The sequence below is a fragment of the Phaenicophaeus curvirostris genome, chromosome 27, assembly GCF_032191515.1.
Source record: "Phaenicophaeus curvirostris isolate KB17595 chromosome 27, BPBGC_Pcur_1.0, whole genome shotgun sequence".
NCBI classification, from domain to species: Eukaryota; Metazoa; Chordata; class Aves; order Cuculiformes; family Cuculidae; genus Phaenicophaeus; species Phaenicophaeus curvirostris.
In genome coordinates this window covers 1,521,567-1,546,612 of record NC_091418.1, presented here as the reverse complement: position 1 = coordinate 1,546,612, position 25,046 = coordinate 1,521,567, and the positions used below count along the sequence as shown (strand labels likewise).

Genomic DNA, 25,046 nt, shown 5'->3' with positions numbered 1-25,046 from the left:
AGAAATCCCTGGTGCCCAGAAACACCGTTCAAAAACTCAGTGCATTTGCAGTCAGCAGCATCCAAGCAAGCAAAGCATCATCCCTGTGTGCACTGCCACATCCAGTGGGTCTGATAATCTCTGAAGCAGCTCTTGCACTGCTGCCTAAGTATTTAATGGGTAAAAAAACAGTTATTTCCAGGTGATCCAGGATCTGAAACAGCCTTGTCCTGCAGCAACACGGCTGCTTCAGGAGCTGACATGCAGCAGCTCGCTCTGTTGCCTCTCTGCTCACTCCTACAGAGCTGCTGCACGGCTGCTATGCTCACGAGATCCCAGCCAGCTTCTCCCGACCACGCAGGCTGAGCACACAGCTCCCGTCTGCTATCTTATCCCAGGATAGAGCCACCATTCATCCCAAACCTTTTTTTTGGCCCTGCTGAGTTGTTCTTAACCACCGAATCACAAAAGCTTCCGTTTTGTTTAACACTTTCCATATTTAATTTATTTAGATAGTCTCTACATTAAAGTACTCTCATGCCAACACTTCCAACCGCCCATCCCCACCTCCAGAGAAACAGACTTGACACAGCTTTAGGGTGGAATGCACCGGATGAAGTTGCTATTGCGCTCAAGGTACAGAGAACACTGAACAAACTATAGAAAGAACAGCACAGAGGAGACGTCAGGGAAAGCTGGAATTAGTACACTGCCATTCACGTCATGTTAGCACCTTCCCAGACAAGCACCGAGGGCGTTCAGAGAGGTGCAACATGCTTTGGTTAGCGAGACCAGAGCTTAGACTACATTAAGCCTGGGAAAAGAGTGAGAAAGCCTGCCAGCACCAAGCTCGGAGCCTCATCTGAACCCGTTCAGCAAAACCAACATGGAATTGAGTAGCCAAGTTTGCAGTGTTTGGGAATGCTGAGCTCTCCTGGTTGCTGAATCTGTGCCTGGAGTGCAAACCACAACAGCTCCAAACATGGCTTGGGACCCAGTGCCACGTGAAGCTTGTGCTGTAACAGAATTCAAAATACCCATTCATGTACCTTCCTTGCTTTCTCCCGCTGCATCCTGTTGTACCAGACACACTTGAAACGCCAACCTCTCACCAGCACAACTGTGTCAGCTGGAAGAAGTTTTGAACATCTTGCGTCATCCCCTTCATCCGCAGCACAAAGCCTCGAATTCTCAACAGTTACACCCTCTGGGACGCCACCGATCTTGGAATGCTTTTAGCTGCTGGTTTGTGCCCCTGGCATTTCCAGAATTCAAAGGAAAAAGAGGGTAAGTAGGAAATTTACTCTGCAAACCTCAAACTCTTAATTCAGTAATTAAGCCTTATCAGGTAGCAACCCACTGGCTTGTGACCTTTAAAAAGGTGGAGAAAACACCCGGGGTGCCTTACTGGCGTCCTTAGATCACGCACACCTTCAGGAATCGGCGTCTATAGTTCAAAACCAGTGACTTGCACTTTTTAGAAAGGTACTTGTCATGCACCATGCTTCTCACGTTAGCCTGGGCTTCAGGCACCCCATCAGGACAGCAGAGCCATCTGTTCTACCCAGCAGCACAGCAACCACGTCTGATCACCTGGAGCAGATGCTCTGCACAAAGGAAGTCACGTTTGCTCTTTCATGTTTTCTAAACCACATGCTCCCGGCTTGCAAGTAAGGATTTGCAATGGCTGGTAATCCTCAGACTCCCTTGAAATGCCTACAAAACATCCAGTTCAAAAAAACTCAAGTTTCAGGAAAGCTATTGCACATTTGTAAGAGCTGGCCTAAAGAGTTTCCTGAAGATCCAGGCTTTGGAAGAAGGGATATTTTAAAAACTGGTAGCAGTGCACATTGTAACACTGGCACGACTGTCACCTACTCTCGGTTTTAACTGTAAGGGCGACAAGTAAACACCAACACATGAAAAAAAAGAAAACAAACAGCATTTCACAGAGCAAGGAGTTGAGAGGAAGCTGTGGCTAGTGTTTGGCTGTGGAATCCCGAGGATAGAACTCAGCCAGAGTTGTCTGAGGAATTCTCTTCAGCATCTCCTTGGGGAAGATTCGCAAAAGCTGCCATCCGATGTCCAAGGTCTCGTAAACAGTGCGATTTTCGTAAGGACCTGCAGGAAGCAACCACAGGTTGAAGGGGCAGGAAAGCATCTGGCCAGCAGGCAGTGCTGAGACCAAGACCTTCAAGGTGTTAACGTGTTGTGGAACAATCACCTACCCTGAGCAATGAAGTTCTTCTCAAACTTCTGCAGGAACTCCAGATATAGAAGATCATCTGAGGTGAGAGCTTCCTCACCAACTACGGCTTTCATAGCCTGCACATCCTTTCCAATAGCGTAGCAGGCATACTGGAAGGAACAGAAGTGCTTTTACTTGATTACCCACACAACAACTTAAAGCAGCACCAGGAGCTCTCTGGATTGCAGCTGTGCCCTTCAGAGGCTGTTAGCGAGGGGTATATTTGAAATACGTCGCTGCTTTTGTACATACCAGTTGGTTGGACACATCTGCATGATCCTTCCTCGTCATCCCTTCCCCAATAGCCGACTTCATCAGTCGAGACAAAGAGGGCAAGACGTTGATAGGAGGGTAAACCTGCAGGAAGAGAGACATTAAGGAGTTTCAACATTAACACTTCAGAAATAAGAGATGTAACACCTCCGATACGTTCCAACCAGTGTGGCACACACCTGTCTGTTATGTAGCTGCCTGTCCACATAGATTTGTCCCTCAGTGATGTATCCAGTCAAGTCAGGGATAGGATGAGTAATATCTGCGGGGAAAAATGGTTCGACAGTTTTCAGACCTTTTAAATCCATTCTAGCTCTGATGTAGCAGCTTTTTACAATAAATGACTTCTGAAGTTCATCAGTTATCACCCTCCTATATCACTAAGTGCTCTTATACAAGGATTAGTGCTGTAAACACTCCTGATAGAGGGCTGGAGAACAGGCCTCAAGTCTGAAATGCATTTGTACAAGCCATACAGACAGAGCAGCCAAGAACCGCAATATTCAAATGGAATCCTAAAGGCCACAGGATCTCCTATGCTGCTGCGTCCAAAACAAGACAGGTTGCTCCAAAGGAGCTCTTCAAAGTGCTATTAATTAAAACCACCTGAAAATAACTCACCATCATTTGGCATGGTAAGAATAGGAATCTGGGTAATGGAACCATTTCTGCCTTCCACACGCCCAGCGCGCTCATATATGGTAGCCAAGTCGGTGTACATGTAACCCGGGAAGCCACGGCGGCCAGGCACCTCCTCTCTGGCTGCTGACACCTGAGGTGATCCAGAAACACGTTTCCAAGAAATCAGATCCCTCACACAGTGCTGCTCTCTCCCCTCATTAAGCTACACCAGCGACTTGAAAAGTACCTCTTACGGCAGGCGATACCAAAATACAGCCATACAAACCCCTGTTAGAGAATTCTGTCACCATAATCAGATACAGCAAGAGAAGATGCCACGGCAAATCCAAAGCTATGATATCAACCTGCGGAATGCCACCAGTCAGGTAAGCTGAACTATCACAGAAGCAATAGCTGTTTGGCTGCTGACCATAATCGTAGACAATCAACAGATAAAAGCCTCACCGGCTATTTAAGAACATCATGATGAATGCTAATTGTAACAGCTTGAGCAGGAGTTTCCATTCTCTGTCCTACAAGCCCTTTCTGCCAATGCCCAGCAGCATGTGAGTGAACAAACGTGTACCTCTCGCAGAGCTTCCGCATAGGAGCTCATGTCTGTCAGAATGACCAGCACGTGCTTCTCGCACTGATATGCCAGGAACTCTGCTGTTGTTAAAGCCAGACGAGGTGTGATAATGCGCTCGATGCTGAAACAGAACCGTATGGCATTATTTACGACAGCTGCTTTAAGGCTTCAAGGTAACAGTTTCACGTTAGCAATGTTTTGAAACCCTCTGAACATCTGCTACTTGCACCAACATTTTGTATTCAGCAGTGCCAGCATTTCACATCCAACTCTGCCGCAAAACGTCAAACTAAGTGACATCAGTGCAGCTTCAGCTTCCAGTTTACTTGTTCTCCCCTGCCTTTCCCAACCAATACAGCGAAACTACTTACGTTGGATCATTGGCCAAATTCAAGAACAGACACACATTGTCCATGGACCCGTTTTCCTCAAAGTCAGATTTGAAGAAGCGAGCAGTTTCCATGTTCACCTAAGTCACAGTATTAACACATCAGTTCCAGACCATAAGCACCATAAGCAATGCTATCACAAGGACTTCTCAACAGAATGAGTTATTTCCAGAATTCTAGGCTAGAGACTAAGTTTAAGATACTTTATCCTGAGCAGATGCACTTTGTCACAGTACTTCTGCCCATCTGGGACCTCAGCCAGCCAATTTTAGCACTGTTACATACATAAGATTGACTTGGAATACTTAAAAAAGTAACATTCAGCTACTCTCAACATTGTCTTACTTATTACTCGACCATCAATTTCCTCCAATTAGCAACTTACACCCATAGCAGCAAACACGATGGCAAAGTTTTCTTCACTGTAGTCCATCACATCTTTGGATTTCTTCACCAAGCCAGCTTGGCGACATATCTGAGCTGCAATCTAGGGAACAAAATGTTTCAGTCCATCTGTTGACTTGATGTTATTACACAGACCAAGATTTAATTTGCTGTACTTTGTAAACCCCAGCGAAGCACAAGTCACTGCTTAGAGAGCAGCTCCGAGCACTCACCTCATTGTGGGGCAAGCCAGCAGCTGAGAAGATGGGGATTTTCTGCCCTCTGGCGATACTGTTCATACCGTCAATAGCAGAAATGCCGGTCTGAATCATTTCTTCTGGATAGATTCGACACTGGGGATTGATTGGCTGACCTGTTGTATTTTTAAGAGAACATGTTATTCCATGTACATGTCTGAAGCTCAATCAAGCTAGCACTGATCCTGAGCACAGATCCAAGCCTCCTGTCAAAAGGTGCAAACCCCACCTTCAGGCCTACAAATCTTTAGATGCACCTGGTCAAACCTGACCCCTGTGTAGATCCCAAGACTCTGGCATTCTTCATTCATGTAAATGGTACAAGTGCTCTGAAGAAAAGGCCACCAGGTTATTTGTGTTTTATTTTTGCAGGCTGTATCATTAAGATATTTACAAATAATTCCAAGAATTCCGAGTATATCATCGAAAGCAGTTATTTTCTGCTATCTCATCATCCTCCACTTGTGTAAATTCGATTTGGGTTTGATGCTACACACATACTTAAAAATAAGATTAAACTCCCCCTAACAATTACACCTTATGTTCAAAACCAAATCCATTGTAACATTCAGAAATCAGAACCACCAGATTCGTTTCTAACTCCCTCCCGGAAATGGATTAAGAACATACCCATTATGTCAAGGAAATCTTCAGCCAAAACAATGGGGCCTCTGTCGATGGGTTTTCCTGATCCATTAAATACTCTGCCTACAAGGAACAGTAATAAAACCCAAATGTAAGCAGCTGTGAAAATCAGCTGTGATATTTCTGTCCATTCTTCAAAGCAGACGCAAGCACTCACCGAGCATATCCTCAGAGACGGGGGTGCGGAGAATATCCCCAGTGAACTCACAAGAGGTTTTCTTGGCATCAATACCTGAAGTTCCTTCAAATACCTTTGAATACAGCAGAATAAAAAAGAAACCCACAAAAGAAAGGAGTCAGTATTGTGCGTTACAAAATCACACGCAAGAACGCTACTTCACAGCTTGAAAACTCCATTAGCCACAGGGCAGAAAAGCGTGGCAGTCAAAGGGTTTCGAGAGCAGCTCACTCGTACAAAACATCAAAACCTGCTTTAAGCAGAATTCATGAAGCGTATCAGCAGCAACCAACAAACCCAGTGCCTTCCCTTTGATCTCAAGCACTTCCATTTGCCAACAGAGTAAAGTTCTTCAGATAAGGAGAATTAATATTAACAAGAAACAGCTGCTTGGAAGAAATACCTGCAGCCACGGAGCACAGGACCTGATCTCAAATCTAATACTGCACAATTACACTCCGATGCCTTTAATCCAGCAGCAAAGATATCCACGGGGGATGCAAATAAACATACTGTACTTCAGTTTTCCCTCTTCTAAAGTTATTTGTGCTTTTGGCATGTGGAATAAGTAGGTGATTTTTCATTTACAGTACCAAAGGAACCTATCACAGGACATGGCACATGCTGATTAATACAATATTTCTTTGTTGCAACAAGAGACGCTCCTGGCCCCGATCATACCTGGACTACTGCTTTGGAGCCGCTGACTTCCAGAACCTGCCCGCTTCTTCTTGTGCCATCGGGAAGAGTCAAATGTACAATCTCAGCGTACCTGGGGAACTGAGGATTGGCAGGAAAGGAGACAGAAAACACTAAAATCACAAAGAAAAGCCATGAAGTCAACATAACCTATTTTGAGCAAGCTCAAGCTTAGCAACTACTCATTTATTTAAAGTATAATTTTAATATCAGAACAAAATTCGTCCTAAGACAATTAACTGAAGTATTTTTACAGGGACTAAACACCATTTACTCAGAGTTGCAGGCAGCAGGAAGACCCTGCTCTAAACCCCCAGCAGTCCTATGCAGCAGTTGTCCTGACGCACCAACACAACGCCCCAGTGCTGTGTCTGACAATGAGAACAAGCTGGATTTTGCCAGCACATGGCACTAGCTGTTGCCTTCAACAGTACCTTCCCGGGAACGCGAAGACAAACTCACACTGTGTACAGTCGCCTTTTAGAGAACACTCCTGCTTTGGTGACAAACAGGTCAAGAACACAGGTCAAGTGAATACGTATGGGGCTTTTGGTAAAACTGAAACAGTGTTTCCTCTGTTTCTCCCAACAGTCTCAACTACTCTCCCCTTCTTTCAGGACATGGACAACTCTGACCTTCACAGCAATTCCTGTATTCTCATTTATCTTGCATTAAAATTGACCCCATGAATTTCACAACAATTTAACCCATCACAGCTTTTCCCATAAACTCTTCCTCAAGAAGCTTCACTCATTCAGAAACTGAATCTTTACCTTTACTTGATCCAAGATAACCAGGGGACCATTCACACCCGATACTGTTCTGTAAGCTGAAAGAAAGCAAACCACAAGTCAGGTACTTCCTCAGGCCACCAGGAATATCCTATGCCAACCTTTCCGGGCTTCACTCCTACCACCAGTCTCTGGTTTGCAGATTCTGGGCTCAGTTCTCTGTTTATTATGAATCCTACAAGAAGGATTAGGTACTTGATTGTGTTGCCAGCTACATCAATGCCTCTGAGGTCACATTAGGATGTATAACATTGCTGTTTTCTTATCTGTCATAGAACTCGGCTTCAAGGCTTTTGTTTCTTTAACCACAGAAGCTTCCTGCTCCACAGTGTTGGAACTGCCCATGGGAAAACCTGGACTTGGCAAAGCAGATCTCTGCTCAAAAGCTGATGAGCAGAGTTGCTGCAGCAAGGTGTGAGTTTGGCACACTTCTAAAAGGAAACCTTATAGCACCTTTCCGGCCTGCTGAGAAAAGGTAGATGCTATAAAAGGCTGAATTTCACTGTAGGCAAATTCCTACTCTGGGGTGATCCTGGCTTAAGGACTGGCAGCAGATAGAAGGCCACAGCCAGACAGCTCATGTCTTACACATTAGCAGCTCAAGTGTTCACACTACACACAACTTTGAAGTATCATGTGCCCAGGATCTGGTTGTTCCAAGCCCCACCCAACCTGGCCTTGAACCCCTCCAGGGATGGGGCAGTCACCCCTGCTCTGGGCAACCTGGGCCAGAGCCTCCCCACCCTCACAGCAAAACATTTCTCCCTAAGATCTCATCTCAATCTCTTCTAGCTGAAAACCATTCGTCCTCATCTTATCCCTGCCCTCCCTGATCAAGAGCCCCACCCAGCTTTCCTGGAGCCCCTTTCAGCACTGGAAGCTGCTCTAAGGCCTCCCCAGAGTCTTCTCTTCGCCAGGCAGATAAAGGTAACAATGAGTCAAAGCTTGATCAGGGTCACAAGGCACACTGACCAAGACAGTGACTGTTAATCATGGAAAAATGAGCAATTTGAGCCATTTGCAGAGCAGAAGGGACATCAGCACATCTGGTCACACTACAAAGTGGAGGAAACTCGGATCCTGGCACTAGGAGAGATCATGAGAGATCACCAACTCCACCAGCACCAGGCCACAGCGAATCACCTGCCCTGGCCACTCCAATCAGGCACAGTTAACCCTGCATTGTCTGGGCTGTCAGCAACGCAGTTATCGCCACCTGAGCAAACAGCCTGAACTGCTACAGTGTAATTTCTTAAACAGCAATAATTGAGGCTGTGTTAGATAAGGTTTGAGGGTCACTGGGTGTGGGAGAGCATCCAAGGCTGGGACTCCCTTTATCTCAGTTTTAACTCTTGCCAAAATCCTGCTTGACACCCCAAGCCATGACATGTGTCATGAAGCAGTCTGAATTAAAAGCAGAAGCTGGCCGGCTCCTGGCATGGACAATCACCCTAATTATCATACTGCGAGGAGGACTCAGCTCAGACCACAAGGCTTTGCACCAAGAAGTGGAAAACATTATCTTGAGTGAAGCACTTAATCTCATGACTGCCTCATGAGCACTTCCTTCTAGGTCAGTGGGAAAGGGCTGACACTCCTTGCCTTGGTCCATGAGAAAACACTTCCTTGACATCAATCAGCACCGATTCCCCTAAGAAGCGGCTCCCTGCTGATTCACAACTCCTGTTTCCACTGAGATTCTATGGCAAACCAAAAGCAACTGAAATGTTTTTCATACCCAGCTTGCAAGTGATGTCAGTTTGGGCAAAAGCCAAAATCCACATGAGAAAAGATGAACCAAACATGAAGTCACCTTGGCACCAACCTTGACAGAAGCCTCCGCTCCAGAGCAAAGCAAAGCAGAAATCATAATGATGGATTTGGCTTTCAAACCACACTAACATTTTCAAGGAAGCCACCACAGAGAACCCTGGCCATGACCCTGTCTGTATTCCACACTGTTTCTGTGCACAGGGTGAGTCACTTGGGTCATTGCTACATAGACTAAAAAAACAGCAAAAAACCACACATCTTCAAACAACTCCGACCTTCCCCTGCCACCGTGCAATAAACAGTTTGCCGCAAGACTGTTTTATTTCCTCTTTTACATTAGATTTCTCAACTTCATTTTAAAGGAACAGGCCGCCGGCCACCTCCCACAAAGTAATTTCCAGTTCCTGCTAAACCTTAAGTTTTCAGAATCATAGAATGATAAAGGCTGGAAAAGCCCTCCAAGATCATCCAGTTCAACCGTCAGCCCAGCCCCACCGTGCCTGCGAAACCATGTCCCAAAGCGCAACGTCTACACATTCTTTGAACCCTTCCAGGGATGGAGACTCCCCCACTGCCCTGGGCAGCCCGGTCCGGGGCTTCATCACCCTCTTGGTAAAGAAATCCTTCCTAATAACTGGATATTGTATCAAGGGGCCCCATCCCGCAGCCCCAGGCAGCCCAGAGCCCAAAGGAGCGGCCGGGATATGGATCAGGATCCGAATGAGGGGCAGGATCCTGATCAGGATCGGGATCAGGACCCAGAGCGGCGCCTCCCCGCCCGCCCCCGCGCTCGCCTCCCCCCCCGGGATCCGGATTAGGATCCGGATGAGGGTCGGGACGCGTGCCCCGGGCCGCCCCGCACTCACTGAGCCGCGGCTGGGAGCGGTAATCGCGGAGGAGAGCCGCCGCCTGCTCCGCGGGGCCCGCGCCGTTCAGCATCGCCCTGGCCGCCAGCACCGCCGCCATCTTCCCCTCAGCGGAACCGGAACCGGAACCGCCTCGCGAGGGAGCGGAAACGGCGGGGGGCGGAGCTGTCCAGGGTGCTGAGGGGGGCGGGGGGAGAGAGGAAGAGGGAAAGGGAAGGGAGAGGAGGGAAAAAGGAAGAGAGGGGAAAAGGACGGTGGGAAGGGGAAAAGGGGAACGGAGAATGCAAAGGGAAAGGAAAAAGAAAAGAGAGAGGGAAGGGGAGGGAAGGGGGGGAAAGGAAGAGGGAAATGGGAACAAGTAAAAGGGAAACAAGGAGAGGCGGGGTCAGAGAGGGAAAGGGAAAAAGGGAGAGGGGAGGGGAGGGAGACGGAGAGAGGGAAAGAGAAAGAGGGAGGAGAAGAAAGAGGGAAAATGAAAAGTAAAAAAACCAAGGAAAGATGAAGAGAAGGGAATCACAGAATCACCAGTTTGGAAGAGACCCATCGGATCATCGAGTCCAACCATTCCCATCAATCACTAACCCATGTCCCTCAGCACCTCGTCCACCCGTCCCTTAAACCCCTCCAGGGAAGGGAACTCAACCCCCTCCCTGGGCAGCTCAAACAAAATAGAAAAACAGAAAAAGGAGAAGGAAGAAGGGGGAAGAGAGGAAAGAAGGAAAAGAGGAAGGAAGATAATTACTGAACTGACAGCAGGGTTGGATGGCGGACAGGACAAAAAATGGAGCAGTTCCACTGTAAGAGGAAAGCAGAGCCTCAGCATCCCACCGCAGCAACCCCAGCACAGCCAGCCCCCACCCCAGGCCAGGGGTGCGAGGAGGAGTTTGACCCTCTCTGCCTCACTGGCCCAGCTCAGCAGGGCTCTGGTGGGGGAGTTTGGGGTCTCATTGGCTCCATGGTGCCCCTATGGCTCAGCCAGGCTTCATCTAAACCAGTGCTTTGGTCTAAGAGTGTAGCACTACATCTTTGGGGAGATGGGAGAAAGCAAATACAAACCTGGCAAGGAGGCAGGGCTGTCGGTGGAAACACCCTGCGTGCACTGATGCCGCGTACTCAGACAGCAAAGGCTGACTGGTACAGCCATGTAAGGGACAGAGTAAGACCTGCTTTATCCCCTAAACCTTTAATGTCATGAAAAAAGACAGTGGGTTATTGGTAAACAGCTAAGCCATTCATCTGTCAGCTCTCTACTTCCTTATGGGTTACCTGTCTCTTTATACAAGTTAAATTCTATTAGTTGCTCTTTGTTCTCATCCTAGCTTAGCACTGAGATAGAATTATTTGATGTTATAAACCAATATTCTATTTTCTTCTACATTAAACCCAGAAATATCTCAGAGGAACATGTTTTCAAAGAACTATTGGCAATTCTGTGCGTAGCCAGAGAGGCAGCAAAGTACCAGGGATGGTTGAGACTGATAGGAAAAAACTGAACAACTGCACGATGAGCTGTTTCGCTAAGGAGTGAACACAGTAAATAATCCCCAGACAAAAGGGACAATGACGTCAAGTGGATTAAATACAAAACTGGAAGGCTTTGGCCAGGTTTCAGCTCTCCTTCTAGCTCAACGTGACCTTGAGCAAATTATCCAGGTCTCCTCTTTGTTAAGGACTTCACAAAATCCAAGCCAGCCGGGCTCGCTGAATGGCAGCCTTGAGGGTTCCTTCAACTGACACCGCTTTACAAACAGTTTCCAACGGCGTTCAAAGCCTGGCTAGGAGGTGGCCCAGGAATGCAAACCCCAGTTGCCCAAAACAGACCCTTTTTGTGGTCTAAATGTTTGTATTAATTCATAGCGTTATAGAGGACAATGCGAATGTGCCTGCAGGAAGTACAGGGCAGCGGCCACGCCGGGGCAGTGGGTCCAGTGCCAGGGAATAGAAACCTTCTAGTAAAGGAAATATTAGCAGAGAGTGTCTCTAAAGAAAAGGATGGGTTTACTGTTCCAATCTGCGTCTGTGCCGCTGTGTTCTCCCAACCCCAGTCAGGCGGTGTTACATCTATAAGCCATTAGTGTCACGCCGCTTTGTAAAATGCTGCTTTGCCGCAGCAGGCAGGAGCCCTGGCTGTGCAGAGGATGTATTTCACGGCGCCTTCGAGGCGAGGCAGCAGCAGAGAGCAATCTCGCCGAGAGAAGCCTGCTGTCAGCTGAATGCACCGGAATTGCAATCACCTGCAGAGCCGGCGTGACGTCTGCTGCCAGTGATGTTTCAGGCCCTATGCCGGGCCTCAAAACAGCCCATAAATTCTCTTGTACTTTTCTTTTCTTACAGCAGAAATGTTCACCATACTTCTCTGTCTCAGTCTGGCCAGGAAGAAAATGCTAGCCTTTTTTTTTTTCCTATAGTGTTACTGAGCAGAAAAAAAGAACCATAGAATAGTTTGGGCTGGAAAGGACCTCAAAGCCCATCCAGTCCCACCCCTGCCATGGGCAGGGACACCTCCCACTGGATCAGGGGCTCCAAGCCCCATCCAGCCTGGCCTTGAACCCCTCCAGGGATGGGGCAGCCACCCCTGCTCTGGGCAGCCTGGGCCAGGGCCTCCCCACCCTCACAGCAAAACATTTCTGCCTAAGATCTCATCTCAATCTCCCCTCTTTCAGCTGAAAACTGTTCCCCCACATCCTCTCCCTGCACTCCCTGATCAAGAGCCCCTCTCCAGCTTTCCTGGAGCCTCCTTTTAGTATTGAGAGGACTTAAATTCATGGCAAATATTTATAATGGTTTAAAAAATGTATATATAGAAGAGAACTGCCTGGAAAAAGCTGATGGACACATGGAAATGCTTCCAAATCACCTGTGAGTAAGCTTTCCCATTGTCTCAGTGAAACAAATGACGTGACACTCCAGACTCCCTCAAATGCTTACGGCTGCCAACTGTGATGGAGTCCTGACCTTGAAGACTACAAAAAAAAAAAAAAAAAAGAGATAATCACTGTCATCACCATCACTGTCTCCACATGCCCCTCCTCACCTGAAGGAGACCCCGAATGATTTCCTAGTTGAAGCCTCAGGCACAGCCGAGCAATCCCGAGCTCCCTCAGCAGATGGTAGTGCTGTACTGTTCATCCTCTGCCTGCTCTGCAGCTGTTTAGAAAGTTGTTTCTAGGCCTAGACATTCAATTTTCAGCTTGTGAAACATATTTAAAGGCTTCAACTTCTGCTCTAATGCACACCCCGGGAATTCCTTGGTAGGATGCACTCATCTCACATCATCAGCAATAGTTTTGGGCTATGCAGAAGCCAGATAAACAGCCTCCCTGGCAGATTTTTATGTGCCAACAGAGAAAAGTTGAATATGTTTAGGATTTATTTTCTTTCTTGGCAGCAAATCTCTGTATCCTGAATGAATGATGGTATCGCTTTGGGTTTAAAGGGAAATCATGGAGCAAAGTGTCAAAAGTTTAAGAAAACAGAAATGATGGAAGAGAAGATCACATTTTCAATGGTATTTGCAGTACCTCACCCAAGCGTAGATATAGTTTTCCATCCAGCCTTGTTAGTCCAAGAGATATCTCTTTGTCCCTGGAGAGAGAGCAGGCACAAAATAGCTTAGGGACCAGCTCTGGACAGACACCCACTGCCAGCATCCTTCTTAAAGGGGGCCTACAGGAAAGCTGGGGAGGGGCTTTCTTCCTAACATCTAACTTAAATCTCTTCTCTTTCAACTTAAAAAGGCAGTGAGAGAACAGCCACCAGTCACTGGAGGGTAGTCCACGACCTAGACTATTGTGTATTTTATAAATGCATTTCCCAGGGCCATTTATCGATGCCAGCCTTGCCTCCCAGTGATGAAACTGTTCACTGCCCCTCGTATCTACCCACCAATGGGGCAGAGTGGGATTCCCCCATGGAAATTCAGTCTTAGGGCAGCACGTTCAGTGTTCACAGACCCAGGCAAGAGTTAAGGTGCTCAGAGAAAGACAGGCATTGATGAAAGCCTGGAAAGCAGGTGCTTCTGCTGCACATAAACACTCCTGCCTCTCCTCCCCATCCCCCTCAGCCCACCCCTCAGTCCTGCTCTGACGCAGAGGGAGCTGCAGGGCTGAATGAAATTTGTTTGAGGTTCCAATTAAATCTCCACGGAAGAGGGACACTCATATCCTCTTGTGATAAAAGGTAATCATAAATCCTCTGGGAGCAGCGCCTGCCGACCACACTGCCTCCCGCAGCATCAGCCACCTCCTCGCACTGAGATGAGCTCCAGGGTAAGAGTTCGTTTGCTTTCCTCTGTTCCATGCAACAGGTTTACATTGAGGGCGAGTCTTGAGATGTAGAGGCTACATTACTCTATATATTTTTATTGTCTATTCTTCCTTACTCGTTCTCTCTCTTTAATTTATATCTATCAGATATCTCTTCTCTTGCATGAATTCTATTATTTGGCATTTCCTAGTGCTACAGTGAGAAACAATCCCTGTTTCCCAACTTCGTGACTCATATGCGATGATAGAGCATTTGCTTTTCATTTAATTAAAAACTGATAAATATCATTGCCTGGGATTTCAGGAAACTACAGGATTATTGGAAAGAGCGATAGTTTGGACTTGGCTCCATTCATTTTGCCACTTTGTCTCTGAAGTGCCTATGAGCTTCAAGAATGCAAATGACTAATTGTTTGGTTGTTTTAGTGCAAATTTCTGATTGATATTTTCAGTGTGAGTGAGCAAGCAATCTTCTCTCCATCCCTCTGAAGCCCTGATCTTGATTACCTATGTTAGGCTTTTAAGTCTTGTATCTTGCCTTGACATTTCAATTAGGTCAAATGAAAAGACATGTAAGGTAAATTAATTTCCTTTGAGACCTAATTTAATCTCCAAAGAACAAATGTGGAATAAAAGATGTAGAGATTACCCCAGATAAGCGGCTGGCTTGATCAGTGCTTTGAGTCTCTGGAAGAAGACTTAAATGATGCCTTGAAGCAGGTACAAGATGTCTCAGGAGAGTGGAATTGGGTTACAGCGCACTCCATCTGTGACTTTAAATGCAAGCTTGATAAAAACCCAGTCTTTGACTGCAAAGCTGGTGGTCCCAGCTCCTAGGGAAGAGCACTTAGCTCCTGGAGGACACAGCCATCGAATGACCTCAGAAGTTGCCTTCTCAAGAGAGAAGTCATGAGCGATGGGAGGTTGTAACCAGCACTGTTTTCTTTAAAGCTCATAGGAGACCTCCAGTCCTGAAGAGCAGGGACCAGCGGGACCCGTGCTGTGAGCTCCAGGTTCTTGGCCATGTCTGCGGCTGCTGAACACACACCCTGGCGCTGGCTGGCAGCAGGCAGGGCGTCACGCAGGCTGGTGCTGGTGGTGGTGTTCGTCGCGCTGCTGCTGGACAACATGTTGCTGACAGTCGTGGGTATGATATGGGGTTCATGCTGGGCTCTTCGGGTGCTGCCTGGGAGGTTTGCCTCCTCGGTCAGTCTCCAGATGATGCCTGCAGGGTCCTTGCACAGGGAGAGCCACGGGGATGGCTGGGCACGGGGTGCCTGCAGGACACCAATATTTAGCCAGCAGCATTCTGTTCAGCTGCATGTCAAGCCCGAAAAAGGAGTAAAATCAGTAACTAATCCCTTGTCTGGCTTTTCTTCCAGTACCGATTGTCCCCACCTTCCTTTATACAACAGAATACGAAGGCACCAACAGCTCTGTTGCCCCAGCCTGGACTGAGCTGGCCCCTTCAGGCTTGAAGGCTCCTCCTTTCTTCTCCACGTTCTCCTATTTTGACAACACCACAGTGCCTGTTTTGGGCTCCACAAGTGCTATAGGCTTGGTGAATGGGATGGGGAGCAGCCCCTCACCACAGCCCCACACCAGCAACCCACCCCTGCCAAGCAGCTGCCCAGAGGGCAAGGAGTTCCTCACCAAGGAAAATGTCCGCGTGGGGCTCCTGTTTGCCTCCAAGGCTCTCGTACAGCTGGTGGTCAACCCTTCCGTGGGTCTCCTGACCAACAGGTAGGTCAGAGAGCTGGGTTTGTAGCAGGGTGTAGCCCTTCAGGGACAGGCAGCTCCTGCCTGTGGATGAAATCACTATTAGCTGAGCAGTAAAGGTCTGTGCTGCATGTATGCAGCCCCTGCAGACACAGAATTACAGGAACCAGTGGGATAGATAGCAGGGGGAAGAATATACTCAACAAAATAAGCACGAATTTTACCTTTCCTAAGAGCCTATAAATAGCTTGCAAGTTTATATTACAACATAAGCCTCACTAATGCTCTCCTCAGGTGCAGACAGATGCTGTTTAATGCCAGTAACTATCAAATAAACAAACAAAGATTCTCATCCCATCATGGATTTAATGTTGTTCAGATTTTCTGCCCCGGAGTTTTAAATCACCTTTGTCTCTAGCAGACACGTGGTGGGGGTGCTGGGCTCATCTCCAAATGGTTGGGGTGGGCAGATGGGTTGGCAAGAGAGTTGTGCTTTGCAGTGTTGTTGGGGGGCACTTACGCACTGGAGCCTTCCTTGAACAGCACTCACATCCGCATGTTCAGGAGATGGTCACTAGCCCACAAGATGTGTCTGTGTGTGTTAAGGCTGGACATCAAGACCAGATCTCAACCTGGAATGAAGGATCCTCCCTGAGATGGTGCCCCTTTCTTTGCTTTCCAGGATAGGATACCACATCCCCATGTTCATCGGATTCATCATCATGTTCATCTCCACAGTCAGTAAGTATTGTTCCTCGCTCTGCCCTTCACGCAGAGCAGCACAGGAGACAACACTTTGGTCTGTGCTTGCACCGCTGTCCCTGTGCAGGAGAAAGGAGTGAAAGCAGAGCAACCAGTCTCAGAAATCAGTGACAAGAAAGGACGAGCAGCACCCAGCACCCAAACTGGTGCAAGCTGGGACTGCTGTTAGCCTCTCAGTCTGCAGTTCTGCCTGACGCTGTCTCTCTCCTTCCCCCACAGTGTTTGCTTTCTCAGGCACCTACACCCTGCTTTTCATCGCCCGAGCCCTCCAAGGCATTGGGTCATCTTTCTCATCTGTCGCAGGTAAATGTTTTAGCTACACTTCAGTCCCTGCGTTAATTCCCCTTGTCTGGGCTCAATTATCGCCTCGGGAATGATCAGCAGCACAGACACCAAGTGCCTTCCTCGGCTCCAGACTCCTCCTCCTCGCTGCTCCTGCCTGGCTAATGCAGAGGGTGCACCCACACAGCCCAGCCGGCAAGCAGATAAATCTCCCCCAAAGCCCAGGCTGCTCTCAGAGCAAAGCCCCACCACCACAGTCCCAGCCAGCCTCACGTGGCCTCTGCTTTCTCTCTACTCCCAGGCTTGGGCATGCTGGCCAGTGTGTACACAGATGACTTCGAGAGGGGCAACGCGATGGGGATCGCTCTTGGAGGCTTGGCCTTGGGTGTGCTGAGTAAGGAAACCTTGCTCCCAACAGGGTTTACATCAGTAGCATCTTCCAGAGCGTTGGTGGCCATCACCTATGGCTTCCACTTTCTAGGCTGTGCCCCTTCCCAGCAGCATTCCGTGGGTATGACTGGCCTGTCCTCCTCCTTCCCCCTGTTCCCTCTCCATGGTCACTGCCTGCAGGACCTGACACCTTCTCCCATGCAACCCATCCCCAAACACCCAGCAGGGCATGCCAAGAAAACCACAACAACCTGAGCATAGGGGATGGTGACAGTGCCACTGTGTGGTGACACGGCCTTTCCCTTGCAGTCGGAGCCCCCTTTGGGAGCGTGATGTACGAATTCGCGGGGAAATCATCTCCCTTTCTGGTCCTGGCCTTCCTAGCCCTCTTCGATGGAGGTAAGAAACCACATGGTTTAGGCCAATCAAAAATAAAGCACGGGGAAGGATTTCAACACAGTTGTTTGGGGGAGAACCTCACAGGGGGTGTGTGTGTGAAGGAAGAGGCAGACTAATACCAGCCTGGTAATATCATCAGCACTGGTTATTCTGTTATTGCTAAATCGCATGTTTTCTACCACCAGATGATTGACATTGCAATACAGTAAGAATTAGTCTCTCATTACTTAATAAACCCCTTGATTGCTTTAATGGCTTGAATAGCGCATTCAGTGCAGCTTTTTGAACTGTGGATTCATTGTAAAAGGCACACTCGTCTGCAGCCTCTTCACCACACCACGGAGCAATAAGACTTTGCCAGCAGGAATGGCAATCCTTGTTCTTTCCCCGACAGCTGTGTTACAGATGCAGGCCAGGAGGGCCTGCAGAGCATAACGGCAAAGTCAGGGAGAGCAGAAATGTGCATTTTCAGCAGGAAGCATTAAGCTAATTAAATTATAGTCATAGTTACCATCTTTACTTGGATGTACTGCAAGACAGCTTTAATGAAGCATGTAAGAGCTTTTGGAAAATTAAATGTAGGTCCATACACATGAAACTTTCTTTTTCAACCCTATTCTTTTCCACATCTAATCTCTGTCATGCTCTAGTTGTGGCTCCCAGCAGGCAGACAGATGGAGAGCGTTTGCATGTTTAACTGCTTCATAGTTCAACAAAACACTTCTAACCCAGTCCACTTCAGGTAGCAGGGCTGGGATCCACCTCTCCCTGTGCCTGCTTAAACGATGTCATAGGATCATAGAATCATGGGCTGGGTTGGAAGAGACCTTAAATATCACCCAGTTCTGCCCCCTGCCATGGGCAGGGACACCTCCCACTGGATCAGGGGCTCCAAGCCCCATCTAACCTGGCCTTGAACCCCTCCAGGGATGGGGCAGCCACCACTGCTCTGGGCAACCTGAGCCAGAGCCTCCCCATCCTCACAGGAGAGCATTTCTTCCCAAGATCTCATCTCAATCTCCCCTCCTGCAGCTGAAAACCATTCCCCCTCATCCTATCCCTGCCCTCCCTGATCAAGAGTCCCTCTCCAGCTTTCCTGGAGCCCAAACACAGTTACTGCATCCCCAGGGCCTCTGCACAAGAAAGGGGTCCAGCCAAAGGAAAAGCTGGAGGGAAACGCACATTGAAGCAATGCCATCCCAGAAATAAACTAACATCAGTGTTTTCTTCCCAGCTTTGCAGCTCTGCATCCTGCAACCCTCTAAGATCTCCCCTGAGGTGAGTACAGATGTGTGTGCTTCCGTCCTCCAGGGAGGAGGGCTGGGTGGGCACCGAGCTGAGGGCACACGTGACTCTTGGCCAACATAACCCGCTTTGCCCTCCCACAGAGCACCAAGGGCACACCGGTGTTTACCTTGCTGCGAGACCCCTTCATCCTGATTGCTGCAGGTAAGGTGGACATCAGCATGCGCTGTGCTCTTCTTTGTGCACTGGTGTCACCCAGTAGAAGAGATTCACTCACACCTGCTGAAAACCACAGCAGGTGGTGATTAAAACAGAGCATTTCTCCCTTTTCTCCCCATCAGGAGCCCTCTGCTTCTCCAACATGGGAGTAGCCATGCTCGAGCCCACCCTGCCCATCTGGATGATGCAAACCATGTGCTCTCCGAAATGGCAGCTGGGTAGGTGCTGTGATTTCCAACCTTCACACCTGAACAGTTGCTTGAGGTATCTGACAGGCTGAGAGAAGTGGGGTTGTTCAGCCCAGAAAAGAGAAGGCTCCAGGGAGACCTTAGAGCAGCTTCCAGTGCTGAAGGGGGCTCCAGGAAAGCTGGGGAGGGGCTCTGGATCAGGGGGTGCAGAGACAGGGAGAGGGGAAATGGTTTTCACCTGAAAAAGGGGAGATTGAGAAAAGATCTTAGGCAGAAATGTTTTGCTGTGATGGTGAGAGGCCCTGATCCAGGTTGTCTAGAGCAGTGGTGGCTGCCCCATCCCTGGAGGGGTTCAAGGCCAGGCTGGATGAGGCTTGGAGCAACCAGATCCAGTGGGAGGTGTCCCTGCCCATGGCAGCGGGGGGAGCTTGATGAGCTTTGAGGTCCCTTCCAACCCAAACCATTCCATGATTCTATGGTTCAGTTACAACTGGTCCCACTTTGGCACTGCAGGATGGATTAAATAATCTCTTGTATCATTCTAAAAAAGAAGAAAACACATCTCCTCACCCACACAGAGTGAGTGATACCAGGCTGTGTGTTGCTCCAATTTCAGCTGGAATTGTCCTTAGCAGTTGCTTTACAATGTGCTTTTCTCTATTATTGAAAAAATTGTATGGAATCAGACTCCCCACAAGAGCAATAATGGTGGAAGAAAGGCAGTTTTCATGCAGGGGAAGCCTGTCAAATCCCCGTCTTCTGCAGGGCAGATAATGGCATCTTACTGGGCTGGAATGGTGGCAGCCAGATGGGTTCTGCAGAGGCAGCTCTGAGTCAAACAAGGCCATTTAGAGAGTCTCAGTCAGGACAGGATGCTATGTGCTAATTACCAGCTGCCTAGAAAATGGGATCTGGAGATAACGATGTCTGTGTGTGCTACGAAAATAAAAACTAATTGTTATAAAACCCAGTTGGCTGAGGGATGACCTGGGTGTGCCATGGGCTACACTTAGACCCCAAATCGAATTGCATCTGGGAGCAGGAGGGCTGGGAGAGCTCCTAATCGAGTTATCTGCTGGTTGGACAGGAGCATCCGTCCTGATAAGAACCAAGGATGCTGCTCATGAGTGACTGAGCAAGGATGGGAGAGGGTAAGGCAGTGTCCTGAGGCTTATGGCAATGGGAGAAGGGACAGCACAGCTGCCTGGTAACTACAAGTGTCACAGACTGAGAAAGGCACTCAGGGTTGCTCCAGTCACTGCTGAACTCAGAGAGAACCTTTGAGGTGACTTAGCAGGACCCAGAAGTCAGCAGCCAGCAAAGAAAACCCCAAATATACTCACTAGATTTTTCAGGTTCCTGAGATTTGAGAACAGTTTGGATTTAGAGACCATTCAACTGCAACCCATCCATCTCACAAGCTTCTATGTACTCAAGGGGCTTCTTCATTTGTACGCTTCACTTTGCCCACTCCCATAATTCTGGAACAAAAAAACCTAGAAGGGCTTGGACTGAACCTCCAGGATTAACCATGTTCTGTAGGTGTTAAAGAGAGGAAAGAAAATTAAATATGAATCGAGTTGTTTCAATAAGGAAGTTGTCGCAGCGAAACAGAGCTGCCCAGTTTAATTTATATTCAGTAGCCAAGTATATTAAAAATAAACAAATCAGCAAACGGAGCAAATATTTAATTTTGACTGCACAGTGATCCCCAAGCTTTATACATAAGCAGTGATTTTTTTCCTCTCCATTTAGTGAGCCAAACAAAAGGAGAGAGAGGAAGAATCTGTGGCAGGAAAGGAAGATGGGTTCATTAAAGCAGTAGGGACAAAAAGGTTCAGCGTTGGGTCCTGGCTGTCTCACAGCTCCTCTGGGTGAACCACTGCACCTCTCCCCATGAAAAGCAAACACATTTTCTACACCACCCTTCACAGAGGGACCCATATCCTTCCATAGGGTATGGAGTGCAGCTGGAGAGGAAGGCAGCAGAGGAGGCAGGGAAGCAGCACAGCACAGAAAGGCACCCAGAGTGGGTGCTGGGCATGTGCTGGCCTTGCCTGGCTCACAACATTCTCCAGATGAGAGAGCCAGTCAATGAAACAAATAGTTTTGAAAATTCCCTGTATTTTTTTAGGTATGACACACTTTTTTTTTTTTTCCCCTCTCAGGGATGGCATTCCTCCCTGCCAGTATTTCCTACCTCATCGGCACCAACCTCTTTGGGATTCTGGCTAACAAAATGGGCCGGTAAGTGGAACACAAGAGATGGTTTTAAACCAAGGACGTGCAGACTTAGACTGAATACAAGGAAGAATTTTTTTACAATGAGGGTGGGGAAGCACTGGCACAGGTTGCCTAGGGAGGGGGTGGAGGCTCCATCCCTGGAAACATTCAATGTTAGGTTGGATGGGGCTCTGAGCAACCTGATCTGGTTAAAGATGGCCCTTCTCCTGTGAGGCAGTTGGACTGGATGACCTATAAAAGTCCCCTCCAACCCAAACCATTCCATGATTCTACCATCTGCCTTTTCCTAACCGCAGTGTCCTTGCAGGTGGCTGTGCTCCCTGATTGGCATGGTCGTGGTGGGAATCAGTCTCCTCTGCGTAAGTAGCACAAGACAATTTGAGACTTTTCTGTAGAAGAACCAGCTAGAGCAGTTCAGCTGACAGGACTGAGAAGGGTTACATGCCTGGCAGCCACTAGATATTCAGTGCTTGCACCCGTGTATTGGTTTCACACCTCACCCAGCTTTTCTGACCTCACTCAGAAATCCTCTCTCTCCTCCCAAAGGTACCCCTGGCCAAAAATATTTATGGGCTGATTGGCCCAAACAGCGGGCTTGGCTTCGCCATAGGTAAGTAGTTGGAGCTCAAATGCAGCTCTCGCCACTGCCCTCAGCAATGATGAGATGACTGATCTGGTCCTTCTTGCTTTGGGCAGGAATGGTTGACTCATCAATGATGCCCATCATGGGTTACCTGGTGGACCTTCGCCACACCTCTGTCTACGGCAACGTCTACGCCATCGCTGACGTTGCCTTCTGCATGGGCTTTGCAATCGGTATGGAGGAGCTCTTACTCATGGCAAGACAAACATAGTCTGTACCTTACCCAGTTTATCATGCCATTTTCTCCTGGCACAGTCTGCAACCCACTCCCTGTAGATTCCTCCAAACTGGAAAGGCACTATTTGCTCCCTGGCATCTCAGCCGTTATTAATTATGTTCACAGGCCCGTCAACGGGTGGTGCAATTGTACAAGCTATCGGGTTTCCCTGGCTGACAATCATCATCGGAGTTATCAACATTGCTTATGCTCCTCTCTGTTGGTACCTGCGTAACCCTCCCGCTAAAGAGGAGAAGATTGTGAGTCTGATTGTACTTTATTCTCTTAAATTATGAGGAATTGATAGTCCAGAGATTTTTTGGGTGGACTAGAATACATTTTCCACGGATTGTGTCTCCTTTCTGGGGCTCTGCCCTCAAAAAAGGGGCAAAACCTCAGATAATAAACCTAGAAAGGTCTGGAGCTTCCATCTTTCTGCTAATTCACAGTTTATACTCTGTGGGGAAGAGCCGTTGCCTGCTTTGACTTTCTCTCCAAGTGGCAACGCTCCCATTAACTATTTAAATTAATCATTTTTACTAACACATGATTCCTTCTCTCCTTTACCCAGGCAATCCTAAACCACGAATGCGCCATGCAAACCAAAAGCTACACCACTCCAAAAACTCTGCGCGATTTCCCCCTCACAGATGACAGCGATGTGGAGGTAGAAAATGCAGAATAGCAAGCCTAAGGACGTGTGCTCTGTTTTGAAGCTGCATTATGTGTACCGAACATGGATGTATTAGCTCCCAATAATCCAGCCTCCCCCAAGACTTGCGGACACAGAGTGGACACTGACCTGTTCTCTCAGCCATGCAATCCACAGCAAGGAGCAAAGACACAGGATTTGCAGGCTCTGTCTGCTCAGTTAAGCCTCTCGTGTGCTGTGTGACTTCCAGGCGAGGCACCCAAACTCACTACACCTCATCTGCCAAAAAAAAAGGTTATAGAGATTAGGAGAACTGTACCATCCTACCCTGCAGAACAAGATTGTCTCAGGCACAGCCTGCCCATGCAGTAGGGAATCAAATCAACATCTCTCCCAGACCCAGTGACATTTGTTAGAGGTCCAAAGTAATTATGAATCAGTGAAAAATCCTGTGATCTCCTTTTTCCCAGTGAAACCTCAAACTTAAAACTTCTCTCTTCACATAAATTCATTTCTGTCTTGAGCGAGCAGTTGTGTAAAGCGCAGCTGCCTCTCTTGCCAGACAGAACAGATGATTCCCTGCTCTGCAGCCTGAGACCCACAATGCAGATGCACTCGCCAGCAGGGAAACAAGAGGATAATAACAATTCATCAAGATCTGGTACCTGATGACTCATTAGCAACGGGCACAAAATGGCTCTCATCAGGCAACCCCACACCCACGGCGGGGCTGTCGCCCCTTGCTCTGCTCATACAAGATGAAATTGTGTTTCGTAGGCTGGCTGGAAGTGACTAATGCTCAGCCCATTCTCAAACCCGCGTTATTTTTATCTCCCACCTGTTTCCCTGTTTTGCCAAGAATAAAAGGAAAAATGTGTTTGCTTTCTGTGATAGAAGGAAAAAAATCAAACCTTTCCATTTTGAGATCTACCCACACCACCACAGGTAAATATTTACTCTGAAGCCCTCTGTGTGCCCGGCAGCAGGTTTCTCCAGAAACACAGTCCCTGAGAGCATCAGGAAGGTAGAGGAGCCTTCAGATCCTACAGGGAAGGCTCCTCACCATCCAGCCCTCAGCTGTTCCATCAGCAACGCTGCTCACTCTTCCCTCCAGCCCTGGCAGCTCAGACTATTAGCTGCAGTGCCAATGACATTGATGGAGCTTCTCTGCTCTAAGCGAACAATTAGGATATAATCTTTGCATCAAACAACTCCATTGTTTTATCCACCCTGCTGAAAAAAAGAATTAATCTAATTCTTTAGTGTATTATCAGTAATGCACACAGGTATCACCAGCGCTGCGGCTTGAGGAGGCAGCAGGGGACAAGGTGGGTGTTGGTAGGTGTGGGGGAAGCAGCATCCCCCGGCTTGGACCCAGGGAAATAAAGAGCAACATAAAAGCTGTCGGGGCAGTATTTACCAGGGAGTGTAGAGATCGGACAAGGGGGAATGGTTTTCAGCTGAAAGAGGGGAGATTGAGATGAGATCTTAGGCAGAAACATTCTCCTGTGAGGGTGGGGAGGCCCTGGCCCAGGTTGTCCTGAGAACCTGTGGCTGCCCCATCCCTGGAGGGGTTCAAGGCCAGGTTGGATGGGGCTTGGAGCCCCTGATCCAGTGGGAGGTGTCCCTGCTCATGGCAGGGGTTGGAACTGGATGATCTTTAAGGTCTCTTCCACCCAAACCATTCCATGACTCTATGGTTCAGTTACAACCAGTCCCGATTCGGCCCTGCCAGATGGATGGAATAATCTCTTGTACTGCTGGCAGAGGCTCCCAGGGAGATGGTGGAGTCACCATCCCTGGAGGTGTTTAAAAGATGGGTAGACGAGGTGCTCAGGGTCATGGCTTGGAGTTGGATTCTATGCTCTACGAGGGCTTTTCCAACCTAGTGATTCTATGATTCTAGGTATCATTCTAAACGAAAAGACTATTTCCCAATATCAGGGGTTTTGTGCTTCTTCTCATTAAGAAAAGCCCCCTTCCTGCCTTAAGCTTAACAAATTGTTTTTAGGAAGCGCTGAATGGGTGCACACGTGGCACTCTGACCCAGTGGGAGGTGTGCCTGCCCTTAGCAAAGGGAGGTGGAACTACAGCGCCTTTGAGGTCCCTTCAAACCTCCTCCATCTTGT

General features: G+C 48.2%; 2 protein-coding genes across 4 annotated transcripts; one reads left to right on the top strand and one right to left on the bottom strand.

The window, feature by feature from the left end:
• Nucleotides 1-1,062: 1,062 nt before the first annotated feature.
• On the bottom strand, nt 1,063-9,845 carry ATP6V1B2 (ATPase H+ transporting V1 subunit B2). Its single transcript, XM_069877605.1, has 14 exons — nt 9,693-9,845; nt 7,036-7,091; nt 6,245-6,343; nt 5,543-5,636; nt 5,371-5,448; nt 4,717-4,856; nt 4,485-4,586; nt 4,082-4,179; nt 3,708-3,831; nt 3,122-3,272; nt 2,680-2,762; nt 2,480-2,584; nt 2,208-2,337; nt 1,063-2,100 (listed from the first exon to the last, which is right to left on the bottom strand). The coding sequence occupies exons 1-14, from the start codon at nt 9,790-9,792 to the stop codon at nt 1,958-1,960; spliced, it is 1,503 nt and encodes a 500-aa protein (XP_069733706.1). The 5' UTR covers nt 9,793-9,845; the 3' UTR covers nt 1,063-1,957.
• A 3,909-nt stretch (nt 9,846-13,754) lies between these two features.
• On the top strand, nt 13,755-23,793 carry SLC18A1 (solute carrier family 18 member A1). Of its 3 annotated transcripts, none has more exons than XM_069877596.1 (16): nt 13,756-13,960; nt 14,909-15,104; nt 15,340-15,700; nt 16,359-16,417; nt 16,658-16,741; nt 17,022-17,114; nt 17,420-17,509; nt 18,744-18,787; nt 18,898-18,958; nt 19,096-19,191; nt 21,330-21,408; nt 21,713-21,764; nt 21,952-22,015; nt 22,102-22,221; nt 22,392-22,525; nt 22,837-23,793. In XM_069877596.1, the coding sequence occupies exons 2-16, from the start codon at nt 14,981-14,983 to the stop codon at nt 22,948-22,950; spliced, it is 1,575 nt and encodes a 524-aa protein (XP_069733697.1). In that variant the 5' UTR covers nt 13,756-13,960; nt 14,909-14,980; the 3' UTR covers nt 22,951-23,793. The 3 variants fall into 3 exon arrangements, with proteins under 3 accessions (XP_069733699.1, XP_069733697.1, XP_069733698.1); XM_069877597.1 differs by lacking the exon at nt 13,756-13,960 and adding an exon at nt 14,616-14,677; XM_069877598.1 differs by lacking the exon at nt 17,022-17,114 and having other exon boundaries at nt 13,755-13,960.
• The last annotated feature ends 1,253 nt before the right edge of the window (nt 23,794-25,046 follow it).